General features: G+C 40.0%; 2 protein-coding genes across 2 annotated transcripts in view; both read left to right on the forward strand.

Annotated features, from left to right (window-relative positions):
- The first annotated feature begins 4185 nt into the window (after positions 1 to 4185).
- Positions 4186 to 7914, forward strand: rbp3 (retinol binding protein 3). Its single transcript, XM_028029066.1, has 4 exons — positions 4186 to 6221; positions 6480 to 6670; positions 6891 to 7033; positions 7123 to 7914. The coding sequence occupies exons 1-4, from the start codon at positions 5028 to 5030 to the stop codon at positions 7446 to 7448; spliced, it is 1854 nt and encodes a 617-aa protein (XP_027884867.1). The 5' UTR covers positions 4186 to 5027; the 3' UTR covers positions 7449 to 7914.
- A 2370-nt stretch (positions 7915 to 10284) lies between these two features.
- antxr1c (ANTXR cell adhesion molecule 1c) overlaps positions 10285 to 13245 on the forward strand; it is a 48941-nt gene continuing 45980 nt past the window's right edge. Inside the window, exon 1 of the mRNA XM_028029971.1 lies at positions 10285 to 10880. Within this exon, the coding sequence (XP_027885772.1) occupies positions 10732 to 10880 (149 nt within the window). The 5' untranslated portion in view covers positions 10285 to 10731. The remainder of the gene's footprint in view (positions 10881 to 13245) is intronic.

A 13245-nucleotide genomic window follows, 5' to 3' on the forward strand; every position in this document is an offset into this window, starting at 1 on the left:
AGTTAAGACGATTAAAATAACTGAGCACCATGTGGTGTTGGAAAACAAGATCCACGTAGATGCATTTTGTCTAAGCTGAAAATGTTCCTGGATCAAGGTCTTGTGCTATTATCAGCTGCCATGCCAGGTTGGCTGGTGTTTTTAATCCCCATCCAAATCAAATTTTGTGGCGTTTTTTTAGAGATTGTGTAATTATGTCAGCCATAGAATGACGCAGACAAAATTTCCGTTCTGCCAGCTCTTGCGTGCTGACTGAATCAGAAAAGATAATGCGATCAGGGGTTTATGTGAGACTAAAGCCTCTTATGCTGTATGTTTTTGTGGAAAAAAACACACAAAAAAATACTTTATCTCTGGACACAGACTAACAGAGCTCACTTGACAGGACGGTTGAGATCTTTTATCCTCGTGAGACTTCAGTCATGACAAACCAACGGACATCACCCCTGTTGTGGATACTGCTTCTATCAGCTCTACCTGCTACCTCATCGTTCCAACCAGCTCTCGTATTAGAAATTGCCAAGATTCTTATGGAGAACTACTGTCTTCCAGAGAAGCTTTTTGGGATGCAGGAAGCCATCCAACAAGTTATCACCAGTGGAGAAATCCTGCAGATTTCAGACAAGAAGACCCTCGCAAGTTTGCTCACAACTGGAGTTCAAGGAGCCCTGAGTGATCCACGACTGACGGTGTCATATGAGGCTAATCCTGTTCCTGTTGTGCCGCCAGTACTGCAGTCACTCTCTAAAGATCAACTGAGGCGGCTGGTGAGAAACTCTTTTAAGGTGGATATTTTGGAAAACAACACTGGCTATTTACGCATAGATCAGATCATTGATCAAGAGACAGTAGCAAAGGCTGGCTCTCAACTGTGGGACAACGTCTGGAACAAGGTGGCTCAGACATCCTCGCTAATCTTTGATCTGAGGTACAACACAGGTGGAGAACTTTCTGGGGTTCCGGTGATAATCTCATATTTTTCAGATCCAGAGCCTCCCATTCATATTGACACAATATATGACAGGCCTTCAAATACAACCAAAGAGTTGTGGACCATGTCATCAATACCAGGGAAACGATATGGTAAGAAGAAGGACATAATCATTTTGACCAGCAGGCGCACAATGGGGGCTGCTGAGGCTGTGGCATACACGCTAAAGAAACTTAAGCGAGCCATTATAGTGGGAGAACGATCAGCTGGTGGGTCAGTAAAAGTCCAAAAGATCAGAATTGCTCAGTCAGACTTCTACATAACAGTTCCTGTGGCAAGATCCATTAATCCAATCACAGGCCAGAGCTGGGAAGTGAGTGGTGTTTCGCCAACAATCAATGTAATGGCAAAGGAAGCTGTCTCAAAGGCCAAATCCCTTCTGACTCTGAGGTATGCCATTCCAAAGGTTGTGCAAATGATCTCGGACATAATGAGAGATACATATGCTTTCAGTGACAGAGTTTCAACACTTCTGCAACATTTGCAGTCAACAGACTTATTATCTGTTGGATCAGAGAAGGACTTAGCTGTTAGACTCAACCAGAACCTTCAGACTGTGTCTGAAGATCCTCGATTAATTATCAGATACATGCGAGATGATGATGCTGGTATAGAACAGGACCATGAGCTTTATACAATACCAGATAATATGGAATTATTAAAGGGATACGTTAACAGAGTGTTTAAAGTGGAAGTTCTTCCGGGTAATACTGGGCATCTTCGTTTTGATGAGTTAGCAGAGACTTCTGCTGTACCTGAACTGGAAAAGCTCATGGCTCAAAAGATATGGGAACCCCTCAAGGACACTGATAACTTGATCATTGATCTACGATATAACACACGTGGATCCTCTAACTCTTTGACACTTATACTGTCTTACCTGTGCGACTGCTCCCAGAAACAGAACTTCTTCACAATAAATGACCGAATTAAGAACACAACAACAGAACACAAATCTCTTTCAAAAACTACAGGGCCAGTTTACAACTCCAAACATGGAGTTTATGTGCTAACAAGTTACCACACTGCAAGCACTGGGGAAGAGCTTGCTTACCTGATACAGTCCTTAAGCTGTGGCACAGTCATTGGGGAAATTACATCTGGCAACCTCATGCACTCAAAGACATTTGGGATAGAAGGGACAGACATTGCCATAACCGTCCCTTTTATAAACTTTATAGACAACAATGGGGAATACTGGCTGGGAGGTGGTGTTGTCCCTGATGCCATTGTACTGGCAGAGGAAGCTTTGGACCGTGTTTATGAAGTTATGGAGTTTCACAAGGGACTCAGGACCCTTCTTGAAGGAATTGGGGAACTGTTGGAGCAACACTATGCAATTGAAGAAGTAGCAATAAACGTAAGCCAGGTGCTGTTAACTAAATGGAGGGAGGGGCTGTATCGACCAGTGGTTGACTTTGAATCTTTGGCGTCGCAATTGACAATGGATCTCCAGGAAAGTTCAGGCGATCACCGCATTCACGTCTTCCACTGCGATGTTGAACCTGAGTCACCTCATGACATCCCGAAGATGCCCTCACCAGAAGAGTTTGGATACATAGCTGAATCTTTGTTTAAAACTGAGGTGTTGCCAGGTAACATTGGCTATCTGCGCTTTGACATGATGCTGGACATAGAAGTGGTAAAAGGAGTTGGACCACAGCTCCTACATTCAGTGTGGAAGAAGATAGTGAACACTGAAGCCCTCATAATTGATATGAGGTACAACACCGGTGGGTACTCCACAGCGGTTCCCCTCTTCTGCACGTATTTCTTTGATGCTGAACCACCACAACATCTCTACACCATTTATGACCGTGCAACCAACACCTTCACTAAAGTCATGACATTTTCTCACATTAGGGGTCAAAGATATGGATCCTCAAAGGACCTTTTCATCCTGATAAGTCATATGACGGGCTCACCAGCTGCATTATTTGCTCGCACCATGAGTGACCTTAATCGAGCTACGGTTATTGGAGAGCCGACAACCGGAGGGTCTTTGTCCAGTGGGACCTATCAGATTAGGAACAGTATACTGTACGCCTCCATTCCCAACCAGATTATTTTAAGTCCTACAACTGGGAAAGTGTGGAGCTTTTTGGGAGTGGAGCCACATGTTTCCACTCAGGTTACTAAAGCTCTTTCAGTAGCACAGACAATTATAGCAGCAAGGCTCAAGAAGAAAGAGCAAGAGCAATGAAAAAGGTATCCACTTTTAGAAGACGTTTATTACACATAGACAGAAATTTTAATGTTGAAAGCATTTCCTGTAGATTATTGCTAAAATAATTGACAAAGGCTGATGCTTAACAATACTACTGTATTGCTATGTCCTCATCTCAAGAATTATTGTGAATCATCAGATAATGTTTTCAAAGCATTTGTTTATGGTAGCATCATAAATGTCAAATATTGGAAACTGATTGTTCTTTGATCTGATCTGGTCATCTTGAGACCAGATCAGATCAATAGTATATAAACAATAGACTTTGTGAGTCTATTGTTTATATAACTTTATTGTAATATTCAGTTATAAAGCATAAGTAACACAGACCAATAGCACTGTAAATTGACAATTATGTCCTATCAGATGACATTACATACTTGAAGACGTGTATGTAAAATAAATGAACACAAAAAGAAAAGAAGAGCATAAATTCCAGCAATATAAAGCACATAAAAAGAGGTAGTTGGCTTAAAATCATAGGAAAATAATAATTTTTGTGAGGTACTTATCGTGAGGTTTATGGCATCTGTGTTTTGAGTCCTCCTGAAAAGATTTTTTTATGATTGAGATTGTGGTTAAACTAGAAGAATTTTCATCTTTGTATGTGAAATTTGCCCATCCACATTAAGGAGTGTGGTTATGTGAGTTATTGGTTTGTTTTTCAGTTCATATATGCTTATTATATTTTCAGTGGCAATCATCACTTTGTGTCAACTTTTGGCCAAATTGAAATGTTCCACATTATTCCAAAGTAAATGAATAAAAGAAAAGTGGTTTCATCATCAGTTACAGAAAAAAGCATTGGTTCACAAAGGGAAATATCATGTATTATATATACATATAAATTTATTAGTTTGATTTTATTTGACATGTAAAACTACTAATGACAGATTTTTCACTAATTAATATTGGTGATAATTTAGTTAGAGTGACATTTTAATCTGGTTTTTCGGAGGCTTTCCCTTTTACTTTTGCTCATTTACTTTTTGTTATGTGAATTACTCTAGTTCTTAGTGCCTGTGGTTGGGCCTCCAGTGCTTCACTGGCTAAATGTAATTTCCTGAGTTAACTTGGTTAAGTTAATGTTTTTACTTCTGTTCATGGAGAGTTCTTTTGTGTTCTAATGCCCAGAAGAGGGAGCTCTTACCAAGCAAACCTGTGGTTCCTGTTCACCTCAACTCAACTACTTTACTGCAAATAAATGCGTAAAATGAATCAAACAGTAATTGTTATGTTTCTGAAATAATTGTTTTAGTTATTTAGAAGTATGGCACAGATTAGCTGCCTGTTTCTTACAGGTATTGTTTTTGCAATACCTGAAGTTTAGTTGTTTTCTTTTTTTTCTTCCTTTGCTTTCAAATTAAACATGCAATAAAACTCATTCACCGTATTAATAGGTGAAAATTACAGCCGATTTCAAATTGCATTTTGGCACTCAAACGACTTACCAAGGAACAATGAATGTTTATGGCACGCTTAGAACCCTTCTAGATGTTTCTGTTATAAAACGATGATTACCTGGCACAGACAGCTTTAAATAACTGTCCAGACTACATTGTGCAAAGACCAAGATCCCTGCCAACACCTTGTTACTACACATACATAGCTTGTTTGTTATTCTCTTCCGCAAACACTCAGGATAATGCGATTAGAAGTTTATTGCGGAGTAAATCCTCTTATAAAGGTGTTATCAGAAACCTTACAGCCAAACCGGTGCCACTTGTCAAAGGACCAAACTTGAGACGGAGGTTCAGTTTCAAACTTCCACTTCCTATACCCTCACTCTTTCTCAGACAAAAAAAAAAAATGGCAAAGACTCTTTTTCTGGTGGCATCTTTGCTGCTTTTGGGAAATGTTTCTTTTCTGCATGCCTCATTTCCACCCAGCCTTATTGAAGACTTGGCAAAAATCGTCATGAACAACTACTGCTCACCAGAGAAGCTGGTGGGGATGAAGGAGGACATTGCAGCAGCCACAAGCAACACTGAAGTACTCGACATCTCAGACGGCGAATTACTGGCCGACGTCCTAAGCAATGGAGTCCAAACAACACTGAGCGATCCACGGCTGACGGTCTCCTATGAGCCAAACTATATTCCTGCGGTTCACCAGGAGATGCCTCCGCTGCCCCCTGAGCAACTTGTTACTATTCTCCAGACATCCATCAAGCTAGACATCCTGGAAGGTAACATTGGCTACCTGAGAATTGATCACATCCTTGGGGAGGAGGTTGCTGAGAAGGTTGGTCCTTTGCTTGTAGACCTTGTCTGGAATAAAATCTTGCCCACCTCAGCTCTGATCTTTGACCTACGCTACACTGGTAGCGGGGACATCTCTGGCATCCCTTACATAGTCTCTTACCTTACCGAAGCCGAGCCTGTGATTCACATTGACAGCATATATGACCGACCCTCGAACACCACCACTAAGCTGATGTCTATGTCCACACTGTTGGGAGAGAGATACAGTGTGACCAAGCCGCTGATTGTACTCACTAGCAAAAACACAAAGGGCATCTCTGAAGATGTTGCCTATTGCCTCCAGAGCCTGAAGAGAGCCACCATTGTCGGTGAGAAGACCGCTGGGGGCTCAGTGAAAGTCGATAAATTAAAAGTGGGCGACACCGACTTCTACGTTAAGCTGCCTACCGCAAAGTCCATCAACCCCATTACAGGCTCAACCTGGGAGCTGACAGGTGTGACCCCAGATGTGGAAGTTGGTGCAGAAGATGCCCTTGCTACTGCAATCAGGATTATCAACCTCCAAGCTCAAGTTCCAGGCATCATTGAGGAATCAGCCAGCTTGATTGCCAACAATTATGCCTTTGAGAGTGTTGGAGCAGATGTTGCAGAGAAGCTGAGAGAGCTTCTGGCAAATGGAGAATTCAGTAGAGTTGTTTGTAAACAATGTCTGGAGACAAAGCTGTCAGCTGACCTCAAGACCCTTTCCGGCGACAAGAGTCTGAAAACCACCACCAACACCCCAGCCCTGCCACCATTGGTAAATAGATTTTTTCTTTCATTGTTTGACTGATATGTTGTCAAAGGTTCTTTTAAGGTAGACAGCATAAGTTTAAAATTTTTTGGGTAATCTCCAACTTAAGATGGCTGAAAGAGAACTTTCTTTAAATATGGAGTACATTAAGTTTTACAAATGCTTTCAGATGCTTCAATCTGGAAGCATCACGAAGTAAGTTCAAAAATATTTCAATGTGAGATGTATTTTGTGTTGCAAATTCTGTCTGTGGTCGTTTTGCAGGAATATTCTCCAGAGATGTACATTGAGCTGATCAAAATCTCCTTCCACACTGATGTGTTCGAAAACAACATCGGATATCTCCGATTTGACATGTTTGGAGACTTTGAAGAAGTCAAGCCGATTGCCCAGATTATTGTGGAGCACATCTGGAACAAAGTTGTGAACACAAAAGCTATGATCATTGACCTCAGGTGGATTTTCTTTTCTGCCTTTCTTTTAGCTCATGTGTAAATTGTAGCTAATGATGTATACTGCTATCTTTGCTTATAAATCCTTGGCATCTCAACAAAGACAATTGAACTTAGCTTATTCTCTGAGTTTCTGTGGGACCCTGCCTTTCTCGAAGGCGTAAAAATGTAAAGGTTTGGAAACAAAAATTTTCTTTTTTTTGTTTTATTCTTTGATTTGCAGGAACAACCTTGGTGGATCGACAACAGCCATAGCGGGTTTCTGCTCTTACTTCTTCGATGGGGACAAGGAGATTCTTCTGGACAAACTCTACGACAGACCATCTGGAACCACAACTGAGCTGCGAACTCTGGACGAACTTAGTGGTAATAAAAAGACAATCAGAATTATTGTAAGAAAGACCTTTGCTACAGTGAAGGAAGTCGACTAAGAGAGATTTCAACCTCTCTTTCAGGTGTAAGGTATGGCTCCAAGAAAAGCCTCATCATCTTGACCAGCAAGGCTACGGCGGGTGCCGCGGAGGAGTTCGTTTACATCATGAAAAAGCTAGGCCGCGCCATGGTTATTGGCGAGACCACTGCCGGGGGTTCCCACCCACCAAAGGTCTTTCCTGTTGGTGAGAGCAACATCTTCCTCAGCATCCCCACGGTCCACTCCGAGACTTCAGCCGGGCCAGCCTGGGAGGGAGTGGGTGTCACACCCCACATCCCCGCCGCGGCTGACGCTGCCCTTGAGGTGGCCAAGGGCATCTTCAACAAACACATTGGAGGCCAGCAGTAAACAGCGTGCTGTTGAGATCTCTCTTTCGCCTTGGCAATGAATTCTGGGCTTGTTTGTGAGAACAATGTAGGTCAGAGTATGCTGTTCCTAATTCTCAAAACACTTAAACCTTGTTGTTTTTTGCAATGCAGAGGTTCGGTTGTACGTAGGGTAATGACGGCTACTTCCACAAAATGAATGGAAGTGGAAAAACAATTGTAATTCTTGTGTAAACGTGAGTCTTACTGCATGTGTGACTGAGTAAGTGGATGTAATATGCCTTCAACACTGGCTTTTCCTTTGCTATGCTGTGCGCTTGGTATGCCAGGTTTGAAAAAATAATCACTTTAAATATCTAATGTCTCCACATGTGAAGTCGTAACTGTGGATGTAGAATGATGTTTGTCCTAAATTTCACGTCATGTGGACCTACTTGGGTTGTATCAATTCCAGGGGTGAGACCCAATAAAAATGGTTCATAAGTGTGCGCCTCATTTTAATTTAATGTGAAGAGGAAACAAAAGGTTCCTTTCAGAAAACATGTTTGAAATGCAACTTGGAGTTAATTGAGTCCAAAACATTTCCTAGACTCTTGCACCCCTTGGCACTAAACACAAAGGCAATGCAAATTCATTAGTACATTACCACTAATGCACAAAAGGAATGGGAGGTGCTTTACAGTAAAAATGTTACATTTGTCTTAAAATTAAAGTTATATAGGTTTAAGCAATGTTAAGCTTGGGTTCAAGAGTAAACAATAAATTAGTAAAATAAGGGACAAAGAGTTGATGACTGTAGTGGCGATGATGTTGGATATGAAGTCGACTTCATGAGATTGTCTGTGTGAAGGAGCAGATTAAAGGTCCATTACAAGCAAATATTTCTGAGAAGAAAGAGAAAAAAAATTAACTGTGGACAGAAAATAAATCAGGCGATAACAAAATTTCATTTCTTCCAATACACCAGTTCCCAGCTACAGTCCAAAACATGCATGCCAGGTTTATTGGAGATGATAATTAAAAATAAACTTTATTTATGCATCACCTTCTAGCAGTGTCTTACATTGAGCAAAGCGTTTTACAAAATAAATAATTGCAGGGCGCAATAAAACAGAATGAGCGCCAGTTCAAAATAAAACCATGAGAAGGTAAAAAGAATTGGGAAAAAATATAGATAAAAAATGACAGACTGATTGATAGTGACTTATAAAACATTACAGTAACCAAGCCAAGAGCTAACAAGGCATTTCAGGTCTTCTCCAGATCACTACCAGGACTTTAGAAAGCAGGGAGAGCTGAAAGTAGCTTGTTTTAGCAACAGAATCAAACTGTTTATGGAGTTCTAAGCTACAGTCAAGGTTGAGTCTTAGATTTTTTTTACCACCTGGTTGGAGAGCAGGTACAAAAGACCTAAACACTGAGAAATACTATATGAAATACTTGAAGAGTCAAACAAAATCCATTCAGTCTTGTTTTTATTTAAGTGGAGAAAAGATTTGAGACAGCCAATGCTTAATGTTTAGCCTCTTTCACACATTTGCCTGGTATTGAAGAGTCGCCAGATGAAAAGCCACAAGGACGCATGTAAAAGGAGCTCTGATCAGATGGAACCAAAGCTCAACGTTCTGATCTGAACACACTGTCCGAGGCATGAAACACGGCAGAGGCAGAATCAGGCTATGGTGATGCTTTTTATAACAGGGTCAAGAAAGCTTGAAGATGGTTAGAGGTTAACAGAAGGAAATCCTAGAAAAAAATACCGTCAGCTGCAGATTGGAACAGAGCCGTTCTAGGCGCACTTAAGCTAACCTGCTAATAGTTGAATCAATGTTTTATTCAGCATTTCAGGGCTTTGCTAACTTTGAAAATATTTAGTGTACTTAGCATTCTTAGCTTCCTTAGCATTATGCTAACTTTGAAACCATTTAGCGCGCTTAGCTTCCACTCAATGCATTTTTTCCAGATGAATTCTAATTTACTTGGCTGTTTTGTAAACATTTAATTGAATAAAGTTCGACATCTGTGTCGAACATTTGGTTATTGACTGTTAAGTACTTAGACATTTATATTCATGCTCTATTCAAGTTTCGTTTCTTCTTCTCATGTTTTCCCTCACTTATTATTATTATTTTTATTTTTTGCATTAAATGAATTTCAAAACAAGAAACCTACAGGAACAAAATAAAACATGGAAAGTAGAAAGCAGAATATAAACACAACATCTCAGTGCATTATAGAACATGTCAATTGCAATTCCAAAATTACATTGATGCTTGTTGTCTTTCAAGAGAAGGGAAACGACCATTTTAATTGACGTTAGCTCTTTAGCACTTTAACATTAGCTTCCTCTAAACACAGTGTTGGTGTAGTACAATAGTTCAAGTGCTTTGGGGTTGAGAGAACTAACTTTTTGTTTGGCGGCGGTGCCCACCAATGGGACAAAGCTTCACTTTCTACCAGGACAAAATTAAACATTTATTTACAGTATGTACATGCATTAATTTTCTGATTGCCTTAAAATTCTTTTAGCCAACAACAAGCTCCTATATCTTGCGGAAAAGTTACCTTGTTGTCTTATTTCAGGTGTGCTAAGGTATCTGCACCAAAAACTAGTCTAAAATCACTTTCTAGGTTTTTGTGTATTTGCAGCGTAGTAAGAAAATCAAAGGCTACATAAACAGCTAAGCTTAAATTAGTGTAAAGAAAGGTGTTGATGAAGGTGCTGTGCTGATAAAGGATTGTAATAATCACTCAGGAGCATTGTTTGGTTCGACCCATCCCATTCCCTGGTAAAAGTCTCCTGTCAGCCATAAGGGAGGTGCAAAATCGGATCTTAACCCATTTTTTCCCCCCGTCTGTCTCTCCTCCTCAGGATGAAACATGAAACCTGGGCCACTTCAGTGGAGTCTGTCCCATGGGCTCCCACTTCTTCCAGCGCCAAACACCACCGCTCTGCAGAGCCCAGATCCCGTTCGGCATTTTTCACCTCCAACCTGAGACTTTTTCCAACAGAACACTGCTTTTTAAAAGCAAATCGTTTCTTCAGCTGACGTTGGATGTTTTTCTCGGCGGTGTGGGGGGAGATGCAGAAGAAATGCAATTCTCCTGCATCTGAGAAAAAGCATCTCTCCATCTGAGACTGTCACTGGACGGGTCGTGGTTATGCACTGAGCGTTAAGCTGAAAGACTCTTCTTTTCCACTAGCTTGAACCTTCCGTAAGAACACTTGCGGAGAGAAAAAAACGTTACTTTTTTGTGCTCCTGCAAAAGACTAAGGAGTAAAAGTTTGGAGAACTGTGCTGAACATGCGTCCGGTTCTGGTTCTGGTCGGATTATTTCTGCTCTCTTCTCCATCAGCAAGAGCGGAGCCGGAGCTGCTGGAGGAGGAAGAGGAGGAGGAGGAGGAGGAGAGCTCCTGTCACGGCGCCTTTGACCTGTACTTTGTGCTCGATAAGTAAGTGGAACCGATTCGGCTGGTCATTCAAAAGGCACTAAAACTCAGAGAAAAGCAGAATGTTGTTGCAAAACCATCAAACGCTCACAGCCACAGTGAGTTTTTCCCTCTTTGGTTTGGATTTTTACGCCTTCATTTGGGGGAAAATAAAGTGACAAATGTAAGCATGAGGAGAAAACTAGGGCAAAATTCTTGAGGACATCAGCAACAAAGCAGCACAAGTTTACCAAAAAAAAAAAAAAGGTTCATTTCAGAACATGGAAAGCTTTCATCTTACATCCAAACATAAAATAACACTGGTGACTGTTAGAAAGTTACGCTTGAAGCCATGTTTAAAGCTCATCGGCCATTTGTGTTGGTTGGTGAGCATCTGCAGCCTCAAGCAATGACGCTGGTGAACTGAATGGAGTTTTGCTGACGAAGCGAAAAGCAGCAGCGATGACGTGAGAGGCACAAAATCGGTCTGTATGGAGGGCCAAACGTGCTGAAATTTAAAATATTAATGAAACATTAAGTCTTTACTGCTTAAAGGGTACAAAATAATGTATATTTGGTGGTGCATACACAATTTTTATATTTTTGTTATAAAAATAAAAAATGTTTGTGTGTGTCTACAAAGAAATCTACATTTCTTTGTAGAATTCTGCAAAGAAATGTAGACACCAAAAAAATGCATTTTATTAGTTTTTCTAGTAGTTTTCTAGTTTATCGGTTTTTCTTCTTTTTTGTCTCTATGTTTAGTTTTATAAATCTCAAAATGTGTTTTTAGGAATCTCTGTCCAGTGTTGAATGTTCATTGTCAATTAAACCCATTCCTAGATCTCACTCAGTACAGATTTGGTGTTTTCCATGTGTTGAAATAATCCAGGCCTCATTAGTTGTAGATGGAACTACTTTTAAGAGGTAATTTTTCTGCTTTAGGTTGATGAAATATTACCAATCATAAAAGGACACACCTCACTTGTTTTCTCTAAATAGCCGCGCTGTTATTTCATTTCACAATCTGACATTTCTTCTTCGGTGGTTGGTAGAAGTCCGAGCATGTAGGCATTTTCAGTTTTGATTCCTCAACTGTAGGTGACAGTCACAAAAACGACTGAACTGAAATATTTGCATTATTAGCTATTTGCTAATTGCTTGCAAAGCACTTCTTTTTACCAACAATGCTTCAAACTGAGTTGAAAAAAGTATTTAAAAGTGATGAGGACTCTTTCCACTGATGTAAGAATGTTGACAATCAGTTAAATGTGCAATGTGGTTTTTAGTCAGTTCTAACAGTCTGAAACATTATGTAATTCGCCATTAAATAAAATAAAACACTAAATATGTTATCAATTACATAATATAAGAAATATATGATTTATTTACAAAAACCACTTACAATTGTTTTCCATTTAATTTTTAATTTCACAGAGACGTGCTGCTGCACATGACATATTTAGTTCTGTCAGTCAGTTGGGCTAACACAGCTCTGGTCAACATGATTGGTCCGAAGTTGAGCTGCTAGGCAGGCTGACCAATCACATGTTGAAGACAAATTGATAAGTCAGTGATCATAATACATTTTAATTTAAGTTCTTGTTTGATTCATTCATTTAATAAGTAGTATAATATCTATCTATTTGAAAAAACTATTGTTAGATGTCTAAATAATTATGCAAACACAAATATGTCTACTGAATTGTGGCACTTTTGGCCTTCTATAGTCCACCTCTTCAACTCCACTGTCATAAACTATCAGGCCACATCGTTCCCAAAGAAAAAGCAAACCCTCAAATACGTCCGGGTTTTTTTTTCCCCCTAAAGGTAGCGATTCATTTTACCTCGGTGACCCCGTCACTGACCACTCTTTTCTTTTCCGTGCTGTACGCCCACATAGGAAAAATGTTGTTGCTGGGTGACATCTCAGCACTGGACTTCCGCAGCTGGAGAGAATATAAATACAAGAGACACTTCTGGAGTGCTCGCTGTTTTCCATGTGTCTTTTTTCCGTCATTTTACACCAACCTCACAACCTCTTTTCCATCCAGATTAGTGACTGAAATAAAGAACAATTCAGATGAACCACATCCACTATACACCTAAATTATACTCTAAAGCCCGTACCAAAGTAATAACTTTTGACCCACATTGTTCAGTGTAATAGCTTACCAAGGCTATTAATGAGTTTGACTTGGATTATTGGACTATAATGTGATTGGAAGAAGTGAAAAGTGAAAAACTAGGGGTCTAATGAAAGTTTATGCCATGAGATCTTGTGATATTTAGACTCCACAACGTTTCTTAAAGTTAAGGCTTGCAAGTTGTTATCTAGTTGCTCTTCACGGTACTTTTTCTGAAGAATTAAATTTAACTTATTGTAATG

This window comes from Xiphophorus couchianus, chromosome 10 (genome assembly GCF_001444195.1).
Source record: "Xiphophorus couchianus chromosome 10, X_couchianus-1.0, whole genome shotgun sequence".
Lineage (NCBI taxonomy): Eukaryota > Metazoa > Chordata > Actinopteri > Cyprinodontiformes > Poeciliidae > Xiphophorus > Xiphophorus couchianus.

Bases quoted from the DNA above. Each gene is read 5' to 3' on its own strand.
- rbp3 (XM_028029066.1), top strand. From the start codon at position 5,028: ATGGCAAAGACTCTTTTTCTGGTGGCATCTTTGCTGCTTTTGGGAAAT. The intron at 6,222-6,479 runs GTAAATAGATTT...GTCGTTTTGCAG, and splicing joins CCCCAGCCCTGCCACCATTG to GAATATTCTCCAGAGATGTA. The intron at 6,671-6,890 runs GTGGATTTTCTT...TTTGATTTGCAG, and splicing joins GCTATGATCATTGACCTCAG to GAACAACCTTGGTGGATCGA.